General features: G+C 41.5%; 2 protein-coding genes across 5 annotated transcripts in view; one reads left to right on the top strand and one right to left on the bottom strand.

The window, feature by feature from the left end:
- Positions 1-33: 33 nt before the first annotated feature.
- On the bottom strand, positions 34-6,596 carry ATP5MK (ATP synthase membrane subunit k). Of its 2 annotated transcripts, none has more exons than XM_055346081.1 (4): positions 6,480-6,596; positions 2,143-2,238; positions 1,962-2,054; positions 34-137 (listed from the first exon to the last, which is right to left on the bottom strand). In XM_055346081.1, exons 2-3 carry the CDS (start codon positions 2,227-2,229, stop codon positions 1,965-1,967), a joined length of 177 nt encoding a protein of 58 aa, XP_055202056.1. In that variant the 5' UTR covers positions 2,230-2,238; positions 6,480-6,596; the 3' UTR covers positions 34-137; positions 1,962-1,964. The 2 variants fall into 2 exon arrangements, with proteins under 2 accessions (XP_055202056.1, XP_055202057.1); XM_055346082.1 differs by lacking the exon at positions 6,480-6,596 and adding an exon at positions 5,819-6,077.
- Positions 6,597-6,718: 122 nt separating this feature from the next.
- PDCD11 (programmed cell death 11) overlaps positions 6,719-18,949 on the top strand; it is a 45,617-nt gene continuing 33,386 nt past the window's right edge. The window contains exons 1-8 of one of the 3 annotated variants that reach the window (XM_055299878.1): positions 6,730-6,827; positions 8,005-8,092; positions 8,604-8,716; positions 9,985-10,116; positions 11,260-11,427; positions 13,232-13,393; positions 14,701-14,824; positions 16,753-16,934. In XM_055299878.1, the coding sequence (XP_055155853.1) occupies positions 8,624-8,716; positions 9,985-10,116; positions 11,260-11,427; positions 13,232-13,393; positions 14,701-14,824; positions 16,753-16,934 (861 nt within the window). In that variant the 5' untranslated portion in view covers positions 6,730-6,827; positions 8,005-8,092; positions 8,604-8,623. Of the gene's footprint in view, positions 6,828-8,004; positions 8,093-8,603; positions 8,717-9,984; positions 10,117-11,259; positions 11,428-13,231; positions 13,394-14,700; positions 14,825-16,752; positions 16,935-18,949 lie in introns of all 3 variants that reach the window. The other 2 variants (XM_055299876.1, XM_055299877.1) reach the window with 2 other exon arrangements.

Genomic DNA, 18,949 nt, shown 5'->3' on the forward strand with positions numbered 1-18,949 from the left:
ATTTTTGATATCTTGTAAATAAAGACAACCAGCTTTTCCAGGTTCATAATTTATTGTACAAATTGAGTATCACATGATGAGTTTACATTAGCTTTTCCAAGCATGGGAACTTAAGAGATGAGGTCCAAGTTAAAGTCCTATAAACAAAGCAAAAATAGTTCAGACACAATTGTGTTCAACTCTAAGATATTCAGTAATTACTAGTATAGGACTATCCATGAACCCCCTGAAACCGAATGCAAATTCATCAGATTCTCAGTTAGTAACCACTCCAAAATGCAGGTATCTTTCAGCTTACTACAATTTTCTTTTGTGTGTGTGTGTGTCAGCTTACTACAATTTAACCTTACACTTAACCTTTAACAAAAGAGCTGCCAACAACTCAGTATGATCCTGAATGTATGCTATTGGAAAAGTCTAGTATACAAAATAACATTTTAAAAAGTAGTAAACAGGGATCCCTGGGTGGCGTAGCAGTTTGGCGCCTGCCTTTGGCCCAGGGCGCGATCCTGGAGACCCGGGATCGAATCCCACGTCAGGCTCCCGATGCATGGAGCCTGCTTCTCCCTCTGCCTATGTCTCTGCCTCTCTCTCTCTCTCTCTCTCTCTCTCTCTGTGACTATCATAAAAAAAAAAAAATATTAAACATATCAGAGATAAAATTTCTCCATTTTTATAATGGGGATACAACCACCCTCCCAAAGTTGGGAGGTACCTAATATGGAAACTGGGCAAAAACTCCCTGTTTCTCAGGAATGAGTCATGGGCCACTGCATTCTGGGGTATGTAGTCTTAGTCAATAGTTTTGAGATTGGAAAAGCTTTTAAGAGCAAAGGAAAAATTTTCTGTGGAGAACTAAGGAAGATAAAGATCTGGGTTTGGGGTTTTCTCCATATCATCTATTACCAAAACAATTATTCATTCAAGGATGGGCAAATGGAGGTTGTGGTGTGCCATAAGAAAATGAAATCTATAAAAATTTAAGGAAAATATAAAATTGGTTATATAGAAATTTGAAGCTAGCAAAAAAATAAGATATATTTACAATGTATTTAAAAGATTGGTTTTAATAATTATTACATAAAGGACTTATGTAAGAGAAATAAGGTCTTCACAAAGAAAAAGACTCAATTGTTAAATAAGAAAAATATATTAAGGGACTGTTAAGAAAAACGCAAACAGTAAATGAAAAAATGTATTACTTCATCAAAAAGACTCATTTTCACTCATCAAAATAAGCAAAAATCAGAAACTGATTCAACATTGGCTAGGACAGGAGACATCCTCTTACAAAGCTGGGCACCCCATAACCCTTGGGGAAAAGTCCTTAAGCTTAAAACAATCAAATAGGCAACACTATAGCATGGAAAAGAACATAGTAGTCTCTAAGCCCACCCTTTAACCCAAGCTCAAAGGCGTTCAATGCAATATTTCATATTTAAAAAATTCTAATAGGGAACAGATATACATCAAATATCCATATACACTCATACATTCAACTACTAGAGGAAGACATTTGTTATAAGACAGTATTACAGACAGGACTCCTAGCCACTGAAAACCAAATTAAAAAAATGTATATAAAAAAAAAGCGAAACCAAAATATTAACAAAAATTGTCAAGGTACTGAGATATGAACAATACTTTCCTCTTGTATGTAACTGCACAAGGACAACAATTTACTTTTATAGTAAGGGAAAAAACCCTACCAACATAATGGCTAAGTTACCAACTTTTATTCTTTTATGAATAAAATTTTTTAAAAAATATTTTATCCATTTATTCACGAGAGACAGAGAGAGGCAGAAACACAGGAAGAGGGAGAAGCAGGCTCCATGCAGGGAGCCCGACGTGGGAGTCGATCCCGGGTCTCCAGGATCAGACCCTGGGCTGAAGGCGGTGCTAAACCGCTGAGCCACCCATGCTGCCCAGTTACCAACTTTTAAATGTCAATTCCTTACCATTTATGTTGCTTTCACAGCTGGTGTTTTTTTAGACCTTAATTTGAAGTATAAAATCATCAAAGCAATGCCTCCGTATGTGGCCAATACACACTGAAAAAGAAAGAAGAAAGTAAACAAGAGCTATTGCCACCTATATTATACTAAATCATAACTGCTTAAAGGTATTGTTAATACTTACATTCATTCTACCTGTGAGAGTATAAGAGTTGAAATATTTTTTGATACCAGTGAAATGGAATTGGGCATCAGTTTCTGGACCTGCCATGATTTCAATCTTTAAAAAAAAAAAAAAAAAAAAGAAAGCAATAATAAATTGGTTTGGATGCAATTTTTTTTTTTTTTGATTTTTATTTATTTATGATAGTCACACAGAGAGAGAGAGAGAGGCAGAGACACAGGCAGAGGGAGAAGCAGGCTCCATGCACCGGGAGCCCGATGTGGGATTCGATCCCGGGTCTCCAGGATCACGCCCTGGGCCAAAGGCAGGCGCCAAACCGCTGCGCCACCCAGGGATCCCTGGATGCAATTTAAAAGAAAATTAAGTTTCATTTTGTTGTTGTTTTAAAGATTTTATTTTTTTCAGTAATCTCTGTATCCAACATGGGGCTTGAACTTAAAACCCGGAGATCAAGAGTCACATGCTCCACCAACTAAGCCAGCCAAGCACCCCTTGTTTTTTTGTTTTTATTTTTTTAAGTTAAAGTCATTGCATTATAAATATTACGAGTTCTTATGTCTTGCCCAAAACAAGTAGCAAAGATGGTGAAAAACTTATTGATAAGAGAAACTTTCAGAAGGAAGACTTGACCTCGGTTGCTATTGTATAACATTCCAAAATATACATCAAATCATTTAGCACTGAAGAGAACACAGTAATCTCTAGGCCCACCCTTTAACCCAATATTGCTTGATACTGTTTTTGGTTCTCACTACATCATGTTACATTGTGCATGGACTCAATCATGCATACTCCTTTTAAGAGGAGTAGATGAAAGTTGGAGCTTCTGATACATTTCAAAGTTTCTAAGAAGGGTAACCACCAAATAAACAGCTCAACTTGCAACCCCTTTCACAATTTTTCTTTTCCTCCTTCTTAAAGATTTTATTTATTTATTCATGAGAGAGAAGCAGGCTCCCCACAAGGAGCCCGATGCGGGACTCGATCACAACCCGAGCCAAAAGCAGACAGACGCTCAACCACTGAGCCACTCAGGCACCCTCACAATTTTTCTTATAATTTTAGGAATGGGAAGAGAAGGGATCATTTACTAAATGGAACTGATACTACCATTTTTTTTAAAATTAACATTATTTTAACAAAAGGGATGTACATCAAAGTATAAGAACTGGAAGTGGGACACCTCAGTGGCTCAGCAGTTGAGCATCTGCCTTTGGCCCAGGGCATGATCCTGGAGTCCCAGGATCGAGTCCCACATTGGGCTCCCTGCATGGAGCCTGCTTCTTCTCTGCCTGTGTCTCTGCCTCTCTCTCTCTGTGTCTCCCATAAATAAATAAAATCTTTAAAATATATATATATATTTCCACACTTTAAAGAATTTATATAAGAAAATGCTGGTTCAAGTTCTTAAAGATGGAGATCCTACCAAAATGCCATTATCAAAGTCTGTCAACTAGTTATAAACAGGATACTCACTACCTAGGCTACGGTGCTCTCAGCATCTAACTCCCACCCCTAGGAGACATACTAGCTATTGGAGGTATCAGGAAAGCTGGAATCCCCACTTCTTACACCAAAATAGGTAAAAGATCTAAATATAAATAGTAAAGCCGAGGAATCCTGGAAGAAAACATGGACCAGTATTTTAGTTACCTCAGGAAAGGGAAAATATAAAGGCCAAAAACTCAATGGGAAAACACAAAAGTGATCAAAGAAATGTAAATGAGGCCGATATTTAACTATCAGACTAGGAAAAATAATAAATAGTAAGAATGAGAAAATAAAGCATTTCCTGTTGCCTGAGTGTAAACTGGTACTTTTCCTAAGGTGCAATTTTGCAATACCTATCAAATTATAAAATTAATATACCCTTTTAGGTAGCTGGTTCATTTGTTCTCCAGGAATTTATTTACCCTTAAAGAAATACTGCAAAGTGGAAACATGTTCTATGGGTCAAGAAGGATGACTGAAATACTGTTTATGAAAATAAATGGGAAAAAATGAAAAGTTAATCTACATACAAGAGACTGATAGTTTCCATTTGAGGAACTACAATGTGCATAGATATTTATGCGTGGACATGGTAAGATGTCCCTGTGTATGTTTAACTGAAAAAAAAAATCTGTTTCTGGACATTATACTACATAGTACATAAATGGTTCTCAAAGTCTGGTTCCTAGACCAGCAGCAGCAACATCACTGGAAACTTGTTGGAAATGCAAATTCTCAGGCCTGACCTCAGGCCTATTCAGAAACTCTGGGGCCCAGGAGTAATCTGCTTTAATATGCCCTCTAGGCATTTCTTATGTAAACTAAAGTTTAAAAGATACAGCAGTAATAGAAAACCAAATATTTGTTATTAAATGTACAGAAAAAAACTCTGGAAAAATATGCAACAAACTTTTAAGAGGAGTTATAAGTACCTATATATTACACAGGCATATATTTGTTAAAATAAAAAATAACAAAAGCACATTCAAAGGTCACCAGAACACTTGAAAATTCGTATGTATGACCGCCTATCTACCACGACCGACGCCACGCCGAGTCGATTGGCAACATAGACGAGCCGGTCGAGGTCCGGTCGAGATTGATAGGCAGTGGCTGTGACTCAGCTGGCTCTTGATGAAATGGAAGAGGGAAAGATCTGTGAGGAAGTCGTTGCTATGGAAACTGGCACTCCCCTGTTTACCATTCAAAGGCCTTCAGAGGCGTTCTCGTGCACAGAAATGGCAATGAAAATTTGGACAAATGACCTTAATCCTGAAGTTTCAATAAAGTTCTTGGAACAATGAAGGAAATCCAAACTTAAGTCTCCTCAGGGGACTTGGCCTTTCCAGACCAAGAAGGGAAATCTCCATTAAGATAAATCTTTTTAATGTAGCTTTTATGTTAATGGTTTCATTTTACTAGACTTACTAAAGGCATAGTTTCCCCTCCATTCATCTTCATGATACACTTTTGGATTCTTTTGGTATTAAGTAGGTTTCTAGGAGAAACCCTACACAAAACAGGAGCTTAACTTTGCCGTTATTATTTAAATGATAACCCCACTCCCTTGTGTGTAACAGAAATTTTTAGGAGGACGTGGTGTCCAAGTGAAACAATTTTAAAGCGCCCTAAATTTCTCTCTACACAATATGGTAGGAAGGCTTTGATATTCCACAGAGGACTAATTCTGACTGCAGGGAAGGGCATGGCATAGGAACTGAGATTTAGTCTGGGTCTTGAAGACTCTTGTGAAGGTGAGATGGAGGCACGAGTCGGGAGTAAAATGTTGCCGGTGAAATAAACAATGGGATAAAAGCCTACAAGCACTGGGGCTTGCCCCCTTCCGCGAGCTGCACGTTACTTTTGGACAAAGATCTCGAACCCTTGGGGCTAGAGCACCCTCTGTGGAGTAACTCGAACTGAGACCTGACTCCTTTTTGAACCATACAAAGTTTAGAAAGACATAACAAGGAACAAATTACCTAAGACTAATAAAGGCCCTAACTGCTAAGTGGTAGGTAGCCCGTGGAGAAGTCGAAGCATGGGGTCTCACTCTCGTTTCCAATTAACGGGCCTACCGCGAGTAAACAGGAATGACGCCTTCCACGTCTTTCTTCACCTGTGAAACGGGCATTTCAGAGAAGGCCCAAAGGGACCAACCGCCTTTCCCTGACTGGACACCTACCTAGCCGGAGCGGTGAGATCACGAGGTAAAAGTCGAGAACCACTCGGGTGCCGAAAGCAGCCTTTTGCACTTCAAGGGGGGTAATCAGCTCCCTGTTCTGGCTGCCCCTTAGAGGGAAAAGGCCTTCCCGCTGCGATCCGACCGCCTGGACTCTAACCCGCGGACCGCCGGCCTGGCCGACTGCGGGCGCCGGGCCGCACACATTCCCGCTTTGACAAAGGCTGCAGCGCAGCTAAAGGAGGCCTCGCTGGCCAGCTCCCGAGGCACAGCGCAGTGCAAACAGACTATGGGCATACCGAGGAAGACAGGTTAATCTGGCCGGGAGCCCGAGTTTCATTCAGTATTACATCGCTAGGTGACCTTGGGGGGAGTCCCTTCGCAGCGGGCCTCATTTTTCCTCATCGTAAAAGGATCCAAGGGCCCTTGGGAACTATGGGAGCCCCTAGGACCGCCTATCCTCCTCGCCCCTTGGGTTCCCAGTCCGACCCTCGCGCCCTGGCTCCCTCGTTACCTCTAATTCCTTTCCCCAATTCTCCGCTGTTCTCGCTCCCCAAAGCAAAGACCTAGCGGCGTTCCTGCGTCAGGAACGCTCGGAGGTTTGTGCCTCCCCTTCAAAGCGGAGGCACGAAGCCTGCGCCGGGGATCCCGTCCACACACCCACCTCGCAAAAGGTAGCAGTTCCACTGGTTGTGTCCTTCAACGTACGCAGCTAACCTGCGGCCGGCCGGAAGAAGCCGCCTCCCCCGCACGCGTTCAGCGGGCCAGAGCCTATTCAGCCTTCAGCGTCGATTGGCTACGGCTCGAAGCCCCGCCCTTCCGCTTCCTTTCTCTAAATTTCCCGCCCCCCATCCTCCCCCCGACCAGTAGGACTCAGCGTGGTAGCGGAAGTAGGGTGATAGGCCCGCCCACGCTTCCGGAATAGCGGGGTTGTCTCGCGGATGTGCTTCCCTCGTGTGTGACTCTGATGCTCCACGGGCTCTGAAGTAGAGCTGCTGGCGTCACGGGGCTGGTGAGTGAGAAAAGGGGCGAGAAGGAAGGAGAGCTCGTGGCTTCCAGGTCTGTTCCAGGGCTAGGTCCTCTGGGTCCCTGCCACGCACCTCCGCTGCTGCGTGAGTGGCTCAGCCATCTCGGACCGGCTCAGATGCTGACCTCTGCAGTATCAGGCTCTATCCTTGGGAAGTTCCTTATGTCTCTTCTCTGTCTCTCGATCGCCTTTTTGAAACTTCAGTTTCTCCTCGTCTGAACTGACATTTAGGGTCAAATTCCCTGCAAACTAGACTTCTCTGCTCTTTCCTGTTTCTCCGAAGCGTGCACCCACCTCTTCCTGATGCCAAATCCAAGGCTTCCACTGGGTCTTCACCTCCACTGTAGTCGAAAGCCTTTCTAGATCCTTATTCCAAGTGTCTCTCAAAACCAATCTCCACTATCGTGTAGACCTGTCCTCTTTCCTATGGTTTCTCTTTGCTGCACTGCAGTTGACTTCTACTCTGTTCACTTTCCTTCAGCCCTGTTTCTCTTCCTGTCTGTAGCCTGCAGTATATTTTTCTTGGTTGCTGTTCTGTTTCTTCCCCTACTTAGGGCTCTGACTTGTCAAAGTAAACATCAAACTACTCGTAATGTAGCTTGAAATCTTTCACGAAAAAGCCCACCTGTCTTCTCCAATTTAAGATTATTAAATTGATTATTATGCTTTATTCCCCCTGTGGTCTAAACAGTTCATCAAAGAAAGGAAACAGCAACTTCTTGTGCAGTTTTTTTGAGAAATTACTGGTGATTATGGAAGTATTTGGCTTTAACTGTTTCTATGCCTAGTCTCACATTTCTCCTCTTTTTCCTTTTTCACCTGTCAAAATCTTCCTTTTTTTTTTTTTTTTTTTAAGATTTTACTTATTTATTCATGAGAGACACACAGAGAGAGAGGCAGAGACATAGGCTGAGGGAGAAGCAGGCTCCCTGCAGGGAGCCTGATGAGGGACTTGATCCCAGGATCCTGGGATCACGCCCTGAACCAAGCCCTGAACCAAAAGCAGACGCTCAACCACTGAGCCACCCAGGCGTCCCTCTTTTCCATCTTTTAACAGCTCAAAGATGTCTTTAAGAAGCTTGCCTTCTTTACTGAAGCCACATCACTTCATATTTCTTTGTCTGTAATTTGATTTGTGTTTTATCTATTTATTTATTTTTAGTAATTTCTACACCCAACGTGGGGCTTGAACTTATGACCCTGAGATCAAGGGCTGCATGCTCTTCTGACCTAGCTAGCCAGGTGCGCCGGTTGGTATTTTAAATTATTTTCATAATTGTTTTATTTTCTTAAAATTGTGCATGTTCTTTTAAAAAAAAATTTTTTTTTAAAGTAGGCTCCATGTCTGGTGAGGAGCCCAATGTGGGGCTTGAGCTCACGACCCTGAGATCAGGATTCAGATGTTTACTTGACTGAAACACCCAGGCCCCCCAAAATTGTGCATATTCTTTGAAGATAGGGAGTTATATATCAACTTGTGTATCTCTGACTTAACTGTGGCTATAATGTGATATTTACTATGTTGGATCTATAATTTCTTTTCCTGGAGGAAAATGTATGGATTTGTGGTTTTGAAGCAGGGATCTTTGGAAAGATGAAATTTGGGTTATTTGAGGTCTAGCATCAAACCTGATTTCTTAGTCCTGAATGTTACCTAGCCCATTGGCGCTAGAAAGTTTTATCTCTTGCCCGCTGATCACAACCTTTAGGAAATTTCACGCCAAGGCTATAGCTCATTGATACTCTTTACATTGTTTTTAGGTGACTCAAATACGGCAGCCATGGAAGAAAGCTTCCCCCGAGGGGGTACGAGAAAGACCCACAAATTAGAGAAGGCTTTCCAGCAGTCAGTTGAACAAGACAACTTATTTGATGTAAGTGATATGCTTGTAAGACTCATTTTACACTTTCTAGTATCCTTGTGAAGAATGAACCTTGAGAATGGTACTTTCTGTATTTGCTTCTTTTTGAAGTCTACTTTTGTAAGTTGAACTTGTTAGAGAGTCTGTACCATCATGAGGCTATATTTTTTGAAGCAAGGCATTTAGTACTTGAGCTTGCAGTGCTGTTATTCTTAAGAACTTTGTGCCATGTTGGTTAAAGATGGAGAGAAAAGTTGTAGAGTAAGTCATGAATGGTACAACATGGGGACTACACTCAGTGGTATTATAATAGAATTGTATGGTGATAGTTGTTGGCTACCCTTGTGGGATCATAGGATAATATGATAATATGTAGAGTCATCAAATCACTATGTTGTGTACCTGAAACTAATGTAACATTGAGTGTTAAATATATTTCAATTAATTAAAAATAAAGGAGAAAAAGCATTTGTGGTTGATTTTTTTTTTTAAAGGTTTTTTATTTATTTATTTACGATAGTCACAGAGAGAGAGAGAGAGGCAGAGACACAGGCAGAGGGAGAAGCAGGCTCCATGCACCGGGAGCCCAATGTGGGATTCGATCCCGGGTCTCCAGGATCGCGCCCTGGGCCAAAGGCAGGCGCCAAACCGCTGCGCCACCCAGGGATCCCTTGTGGTTGATTTTTAAATGAGATCCTTGCCGTGTATATTAATAATATAATAATACAATAATTTAGAATTTGCATTGAAATTCACCATCTTGACCTAGAGTAGGTATTGCTCTAAATGCTAGAGGGCAGGGAACTATCATTTGATTTATGACCTTGTGTGTATTTTTTGTGATCTTTCCAACTACAGTGGCGTAGAGAACATCATTCCATGATGAGAAACTGAGGCTGAGAGAGGTTACCTTTTTAACTGAAACCGTATAGCTTGTTATGGCAGAGTTGGGAGTTCAACTCAGGTCTCCATGTCTCCACCATCCCATTTTTACAAACTCTTCCAAATTGCTTCTCATAGTGGGGATCCCAGTGTTCATCCCAGGCAAAGGAGGAAGAACATAGGAGAGAAGAGGCTTTTGAGAATATGAAGAAGGCTCCCACCTTGGGCAAAGGGAATATTGGTGACAGAATGGGATTGGAACAGGAATTAACAGGAATACTGGGAGTGAGGTACAGTACAGGACTAACAAGGCAAGGTGACAGGTGACCTGAAATTGGAGAGAAAGCACAGAATTGTTTCTCTTTATTCTTTTGGATCTTTTATTCCCCCCTTTGTAGATTTCTACTGAAGAGGAATCCACCAAAAGGAAAAAGAGCCAGAAAGGGCCAGCAAAAACAAAAAAGTTGAAAATCGGGAAGAGAGAAAGCAGCAAGTCTGTAAGAGAGAAGTTTGAAGTCCTTAGTGTTGAGGTTTGTTACAGTTTGATTTTTGTTCTAAACAAACTACCTGGGTCACTTAAGTTTGTATATGTTCTTCTCTATTTTTTTCCTTGATTCTTTTTGTATGTATGCACGTATGTTTGTGTGTACACCTCTGTGGAGATTTTTCAGTTAGTACACAGAACTGAGCATTATTGCCTTCAATTATTAACCAGTGCCTGGGATCATGTGTTGTTTTTCTTTTTAGCTGCTGAGTCCCTCATTGTGCTTGTGTCTTCATGAAACTTGTGTTTTAGTAGATTCATAGGTTAGAACCAGCAATAACTTTAAACCTTTCTACTTCTACTCTTCCATTTCATAGTTATGGAAATTCTCTTGGAGAAGTGAAGTGGGCTTTTAATGTTGTTTATATTTTTAGATTATAACTTGGATATATGTTATAAAAAAGAAAAAAAAGCCAAATGATTCCTAAGGAAAAGATTCAGATTCAGCCTGCAGACGTATTTTGTCTTATATGATACATAGAAAAATAATTATTTAACTTTGTGCCAACATTAGAAAAAATTTCACAGAAAAATGTGATTTCTGGCATCTTGTAAAAATTTGAGAGTGCTGACAGCACAAACTTGCATTCCCTCATGTTTAGTCACATAGAGCTGAGTAGTGGTTGTCCTGTTTAAGCCTGGCATGCACACTCCAGACTGCCATCGACTCCACTGGCCTGTTTCCTTCATTTTGAGTTTGGGGTCTTTGGAGTAAAGCAAAAGACAAAAGTGCCCTCTGTATCATGATGCTGTTTTATGGTGCTCAGTCAGCTATCTGATAAGTATACTGACATAATACACACATGTATTTCCTGTAGCTTTTAAAATTTTTTTTTAATTTTTTTTTTTAATTTATTTATGATAGTCACACAGAGAGAGAAAGAGAGAGAGGGAGAGACACAGGCAGAGGGAGAGGCAGGCTCCATGCACCGGGAGCCCGATGTGGGGCTCGATCCTGGGTCTCCAGGATCGCGCCCTGGGCCAAAGGCAGGCGCCTAAACCACTGTGCCACCCAGGGATCCCTCCTGTAGCTTTTATATGTCAGAGTTGGGACTAAAAGCCAGACCCCCTAACATCCTCAGTCATTGTTCTTTTCCCTGTCATACACATTTCACTTTTTCCCTTTTAGTCCCTGCGTGAGGGGATGCGGATTTTGGGTTGTGTGAAGGAGGTACATGAACTAGAACTGGTTATCAGTCTGCCCAATGGCCTCCAGGGCTTTGTGCAAGCAACAGAAATCTGTGATGCCTATACCGAGCAGCTGAATGAGCAGGTAGCTCAAGAAGAACCTCTGAAGGTAAGGGAAGCCTGAACATAGTCTGTAACTGAAACTAAATGGTATTCAAGTGGATGTAAAATTACAACCTTGCTAACTGCAAAGAAGTCAAGATACAAGGTGTTACAAGAGTTTGTAATAGGGGATTTTTTTTTTTTTTTAAGATTTTATTTATTTGTGAGAGAGGCAAAGAGAGAGAGGCAGAGACACAGGCAGAGAAAGAAGCAGGCTCCCTGTGCGGAGCCCGATGGACTCAGTCCTAGGACCTGGGATCACGACCTGAGCCAAAGGCAGATGCTCAACCACTGAGCCACCGAGATGTCCCTTTTTTCTTTTTTAAATAAGGGGATTTTGACTTAGCTCAGGGAGCCTGGAAGACTTCCCTGGGGAAGGGATGCTTAAGCTGAGATCTGAAGGATGAGGGTGTACCAGGTAAAGAAGGAAGGGAGTTCAGGCAGAAGGAGCACAATATGGAGCTGAGAGAGCAAGAGAGAGTGGTGTGGGATGGGGCAAGAGAGCTGGGTGGAGTCCAGACCATGTTAAAGATTGGTTTTTAATTCTAGAACCAATGGGAAGCCCTTGAAGTGTCCTCATGAGGGTGGGTGACATGTAGACAGCATAGACAATAGATTGAAGAAGTATGTGTTGTTGCTTAGAGACCAGTGAGGGAGTTATTGTAGTAGTCTAGCTCTGGGATGGACAGCAGGCTGCATTTAGGGTTTACTGAGGACTGAGGAGGTAAAGTCAGTGCTGATGGATTTGATGGGGGGATGAGTTTTAGGCTTCTGTTATATGTGACGTGATGGTCAGCCTTGCCATCCTGAGGGAGAAACTCTGAGAGAGAACTGGATTGGGAGAGACAATCACAATTTTATTTTGTGCAGTGTCCAATTTGAGAAATGGTTGAGACATCCAGTAGATAGATGATTCCAGAGTTCAGAGTAGTCTGGGCTAGAAATGTACATGTGTGAGGCTGCTCCGCATAGGTGGCAGTTGAAACTAAGAGGGGAAAAAAGATGCCTAGAAGTACTGAATAGAGTGAGAAGAGACTGAGAGACTGACCCTCAAGGGTTTTTTAAGATTATATTATATTATATTATATTATATTATATTATATTATATTAATTATATTATATTATATTATACTATATAATGTTATACTATATTAGTTATATTAATTATGTTATGTTATATATTATACTATACTATACCATACTATATTATGTTAGAGCGTGCACACACATGTGCGCAGCAGGGAGGGTAAGAGGGAGAGGGAGACAATCCCAAGCAGACTCTCTGCTGAGCACAGAGCCCAATGCCGGGCTCAGTGCCACAACCCTGAGACCTAAGCTGAAAGAGAATCAGATGCTCAAACAACTGAGCCACCCAGGTGCCACAATCAGTGTTAAATGCTTTTTAATGGTCACATATAAGAGGGACAGTGACAGGGATTATTGGATATAGTGACATGAAGGTTACCGATGATTTTATTGGGAGATAAAGTGGTAGGCGAGGGGTGGAACACAGGTATAGTGAGTGGAAGGGTGAGCAAAAGGTGAAGAAATGAAGACAACGAATACAGACAACTCTTGACAAGTCATTTACATCTGCCTGTTCTGTGAAGATATTTGAAGCCCTTCTACTGAAACTGAAGACTGTGACTTAGTGACAGATCCCTCTTTCTTTGGTGGGCAGTTACTCACTTTGTCTGCCTTGCGGGTTCTTTGTGGTCTGAGGATGAGAAACCACTCAGCAAGAGTTGAGCAATGGTATGCTGGTTCAGAGGAGGAGTATGTTTTGGATCTTTCTCGTTTGTATTATGTAGGACCTGGTCTGCTTGTCTGAACTCTTCTCACCTGGGATGCTAGTGAGATGTGTGGTGAGCAGTGTGGGCATCACAGAGAGGGGCAAAAAGAGTGTCAAGCTATCTCTGAACCCCAAAAATGTCAACGAAGTGCTAAGTGCTGAGGCCCTGAAGCCTGGCATGGTATGTATGGGATCAAAGAAAAAGGAGTGAACAATGTGCCTTTCTCCTGCCCTGCCTCCTGGGGGAGTACCCAGCTTCATAGCTACACACAAAGATGAGTCTTTTCTTGGGGCAGGGAGGGGTCTCCAGGGTGCTTGGGTACCTATAGGAAATTGAAGACTTGAGCCTAATCACATTACCTTGGAGGGGAGAAAGGGATGGTTCACTGGTGGCAAAAAAAGAAAAAAAAAAAAAAAAAACAAGCCTTCAGTGAGGCATAGCAGGGATGAAGAATTCTTCAAAGTGGCTTACTTGTCCTCCACAGGTTAAGTCTTTTTCAGAGGCTGCCTGGCATCTGTGGGGAATGCTTGAGGGCTGCTCTCTGATCACAGAGACAGGGTAGATAGGACAAATAATCTGTCACCTGCACTGATGGGCAGCTTACTAATGTGTCTCCCAGTCCCTAGAGAGATTCAAGAGGAATTAGTTTCTAGTTCCCAGTCTCAACTTCCAACAGGTATAAACGATTCAAATAACAGTGCTCTTGTAATTAAGATCAGTATGAACTTCTAACTTTTAGTTAGAAGCAATCAGTTTGGGACAGGCCCTGAAAGCTGGCTAGAAAGGGGAATAAAAGTAAGCCAAGGTGCAGGAAATCGACAAGTGTCAAGAGCCTGGTGTTTGGCAGGTGCTGTTTTAGACATTTCATCTGAAGAAATTCTTACAGCAACCCTGTGAGGCGGATATATAGGTGTTCCTCTTACACTTTTGAGAAAATAGACTCAGAAAGGTTTATGACTTGTCAAAGACCAAATTAGTAAGTAAGAGCCAGATTTGAATTCCATACTGCTTCCCATGAAATGTAAAGGAGGTTGGCAAGATTTTTTTTCTTTTTTTGAAGTCTTGGATGCTCTTAGAAAAGATGTGGTGACAGCCAGAAGACTAGTTCTGGATTAGTCACGGTTCTGGGATTGACATTGCAGGGCCATCTGATTTACTCCTCTTTGTGTAACAATAGTCTTCCCTATCTTTTGAAAATTCTCCTGGGGAGAAACCCCTCTTTGTCATTCCATTCAACTGTGTGTGTGTAACACTTTTCACTGTCTGGAAACCATAAGATCCCTCAAGCCCTGGGAGAATTAGGTTGATGTCTTTCTCATTTCTATCCTCTAGTGGGACTGAAGTTGTTGGGAGGAGTGCTGGGGGGAGGATTGTGGGATGACATGTTAAGATTGATGGTGGGAACATTCATTTTTGGTAGTGGATTTTCTGTTGTGTGTCCCATTACCTTCGGCTTTTGAACTTGGGAATGTTTTGTCTTCCTCCAGCTGCTCACAGGCACTGTGTCCAGCTTGGAAGACCATGGCTACCTAGTGGACATTGGTGTTAGTGGGGCCAGAGCCTTTCTGCTATTACAGAAAGCCCAGGAGTATATCCGACAGAAGAACAAAGGTGAGGGGGAAGAAAAGGGCCAGTACATGGTACTGAGGTGGTGCATGTGGGGATGTTTAAATACCACTTGCTGAGTAAAATGACAGAATGATGACCTCAGGGGCTGTTTGGCTTTGCTAAAATCAGCATCAATTCTGGCTGATAGAAAAGGGAATATGTATGAAAGACCAGTGAGTCACAGGGTCTGAGATCCAATGGACCAATTTCACATTTTTTTTTTAATTTTAAAAATGTTTTTATTTATTCATGAGAAACAGAGAGAGGCAGAGACAGGCAGGGGAGGAGTAGGCTCCCTAACGGGAGCCCAGTATGGGACTCAAAACAAAAATAAAAGAGGAGTTAATAGCCCCAAACTGGTGCCCAAATTGTTACCACCACTTGAAGTCAGGAGGATAGAGGGAAACACGTGATACCATGAGATCACTGATAATAAACCGACACAACCTTATAGAATATGCTATGCATTGCTTTACATGCTTAAATCTTTTAGTATTCTATAACACAACTTCAGATAGGTGCAAGTGTCAGGGAATCACCACTGGTATAGATAGAGAGTATATGACTAGAAACCTAAATGCCCCCATCCCAGGAACTGGGAAATTTTAAGATTTTTTTATTTATTCATGAGAGACAAGAGAGGCAGAGACAGGAGAATCCGGTTCTATGCAAGGAGCCTAATATGGGACTTGATCCCGGGACTCCAGGATCACACCTGGAGGCGAAGGCAGACACTCAACCACTGAGCCACCCAGGCATCCCCACCCTCAGTGTTAGTATTTCTACACCGTAAAAATTTTCATTACTTAACATCTAGTTCATTAAAATCCTGTGGTACACCACCTAAAATCCTTAATTTTAAGGTCAACCTCATTTTAGCTTTTTCTATAAAGCTGTAAAGAGGTATATAGCTAGATGTCAACTGTGATGCTCATTCACATATAGGTTACCTTTTACTTCCGCAAATCTTTTGGTACCACCTTATTTTTATGGAGACCAAACTTATTTTAAAATATTTTATTGAAAAAAAATTAAATAAAATATTTCATTGGAATCCTTTTAATAAAAACAAGTATTCATGTTAAATAAGTCTAATTGGTCTGAAAGTATTTAAGCATCTCAAAATTTCTGGGCAGTTTCTTTCCTCCAGTAAGTTGACAGCTGCTCACATAGGTTAATGCAGGGAAATTAGATGGAAGTTTCTAGGATCTGCCCAACACCAACCAGATGGGAGGTATCCTCTACATGAACAAAACCCATAGTAGCCAAGGAAAAAGGACATGACTCTTCACAGCCTGCAGGTTCGAGTGGCAGGAGCCATTCCGAGGGTACAGACATCTCAACAGCACTGATCCAAGAGGGTGAATTACAAACCAGCCCTTCAGTATCTGATTAGTACCTAATCTGTGAAAGGGCACTGCCCCAGGTAGCCTTCCAGAATAATCAAGCTTGATTCAAGGGTAACAGCCGCGGAAATCTTCATTTTTTTATTTTTATTTTTTATTTATTTTTTTTTTGCCGCGGAAATCTTCAAACACCCAGCAGGGCCCCAGTGTAGGAGAATGGGCACTGCCCCGAGCTGCCACAGCACCACTGCATGATGCCAGCTGAACCAACCACCGTGCAAAGAGAGCCAGTTTCACATTTTCTCACCTAGAAGATTCCATTGAAATTTGGGCCCCCAGGGCCTCTGAACCAGCACTCTTCCTGCCTTGTTGAGATTTTCGTATTTTAAAGTGGTGTTGATTCCAGATCAGTCAGGGTCACTTTATTCCCCTCTTGTAGTTGGTCACTGAGAGATTGCGAATATGAGTATTACTTGGTAACTGGGCACATAGACCATGGATCTTATCAGATATTGCTTGAGCTCAAGTTAAGAGCCCTTCTCATAGAGGTATTTTTCCTTTGGGGGCTGGGGCTGGGGCTTGCAGGTGCAAAACTGAAGGTGGGTCAGTACCTGAACTGCATCATTGAAGAAGTGAAAGGCAATGGAGGAGTTGTTGGTCTGTCTATTGGTCCTTCTGAAGTTTCTGCTGCCATTGCTACTGAGGAGCAAAACTGGACCCTTAATAACTTGCTACCAGGACTGGTCGTCAAAGCTCAGGTACAGAAGGTAAGCCGTTCATTGTCATTACTATTTTCTAAGATAGAGATAATTTTTGTTGAAGTATTGCATGTGCACAGTCTAAAATTGTGCTAACAGGGTAGATGTTGGTCACTGTTGGTCACCCTTAAGGTATAGCCAGTGCCCTATGTTGAATTAATATTTTGGATGTATTGGATTGAACTATTATTAAAATAAATTTCACCTGTTTCTTTGTAGTTTTTAAAATGTGACTGCTCAAGAACTTAGTCCTATATTTACGTGTGGATTATGTTTCCTTTGGACAGTGCTGATTGAAAAGGTCAAATAGTTTTTTGGTGTTTTTCTTTAAGATTTTATTTATTTATTTTAGAGAGGGGGGAGGGGCAGAGAGAGAAGAGAATCTCAGATACTATGCTTGAGTGCAGAGCCCAATGTAGGGGTCAGTTCCAGGACCCCGAGATCATGACCTGAGCCAAAACCAAGAATCAGATGCTTAACTGACTTTACCACCCAGGCACCCTGAAAAAGTCAAGTAGTATTAAAAGACGTAGCAAAGAACTGTTTTATCTCTCCTAACTCCATCTTTAACTTTTTCATCTTTGGAAATTTACCTCCGTATTTCAAAGAATAAGTTTCTGTTGATATCTTGTTTTATCAATTTTAGGCATTGAGTTTTAACTTCTTATCATGGTAGATGAATATTTAGCTCTCCTAATTTTCCCTTTCCTTCCTCCACCCTCCTAGCAGAGGAATATCAAATTTATGGGCAGAAAAGAGGTAACACGGTAAGACCCAGAATGTGATCCTTAGAAAAGAAAGCCTGTTGGCACTTTTGATACAAATAGTTTGGCCATTTGGCTGGTGTCTGAAAATAGGAAGATTGCCATAATTCCCAGAACCGAGTGGCTCTCAGTACCTGAATTGTTTGTGTCAACAATATGGAATGTGGGATTTTGGTACATGTCAGGCAGAGGGTACCTACAATACCAGCCCCAGTAAAAAGCCTTGGGCACGGAGTCTCTCATGAGCTTCTTGAACAGACAGTTGCATTGTTTGTGAATCCACTAGGAAAGGATTCTTAGAAACGGTGCTCCAAGTGCCTTTCCCTTTGCTGATTTTGCTTTGCTTCCTTTCACTATAATAAACCAGTCACAGGTGTCACTATATGCTGAGTCCACTGAGAGCTTCTAGTGCAGCAGCAAACCTGGGAATGGTCTTGGGGGACCTTAACATGCTAGGTCAGGAAATTAACCTCCCATATGTACCTTACCAAGGATGCTTCTGGAGAATGTGCCATCCTAAAATGAGTAAACCAAAGAAGAGGAATATGTGGAATCAGAGAAGACTCCAACATAAGAGAAATTGGGGGAAGGATCCAGGATAACAGAGAAAGGAAATTCTAAAATATCAGCTCTGCAGGAATCCTACCATAGTAGCCAGTCTAGACTGGAGGAGGATTAACAGGAAAAAGGGCTCTAGGTGGTTTAAAAAAAAAAAGAAAAAAGTAAGAGGTTATCTAAAGATTTGAACACCTTAATGGAAAATTATAGTATGAGGAAAAAATAGAATGTATTAATAAATAGTGATAGGAAGAGAATTTAGCAAATGGCAAAAACAGGGGTGCCTAGGTGGCTCAGTAGTAGTAGAGTCCCGGGATCAAGCGAGAGTCAGGCTCCCTACTCAGCGGGGGAGTGGCTTATCTCTCTCCCTCTGCCTGTCACTCTGCCTAATTACGTTCTCTTTCTCTGTCAAATAAATAAATAAAATATATATATATATATATATATATATATATATATATATATATATATATATATATATATAAACAAAGCTGATTATCAACTCCAGGGAAAAAAGCTGTTCAAGAAACCATTGTAGTATGTTACCTACCTCAGCAGTACATAATATTTATATAATCATAGTAATTTAAGGACTGAATAATGATTTAACCATAAATTTGATATACCTCTGCTAGGAGTGTGGAGGAAGGAAATCCAGACTCTGGATCATCACCGGGTCCAAAGGCAGACGTTGAGCCACCC

The sequence above is a fragment of the Nyctereutes procyonoides genome, unplaced genomic scaffold, assembly GCF_905146905.1.
Source record: "Nyctereutes procyonoides isolate TBG_1078 unplaced genomic scaffold, NYPRO_anot_genome, whole genome shotgun sequence".
NCBI lineage: Eukaryota > Metazoa > Chordata > Mammalia > Carnivora > Canidae > Nyctereutes > Nyctereutes procyonoides.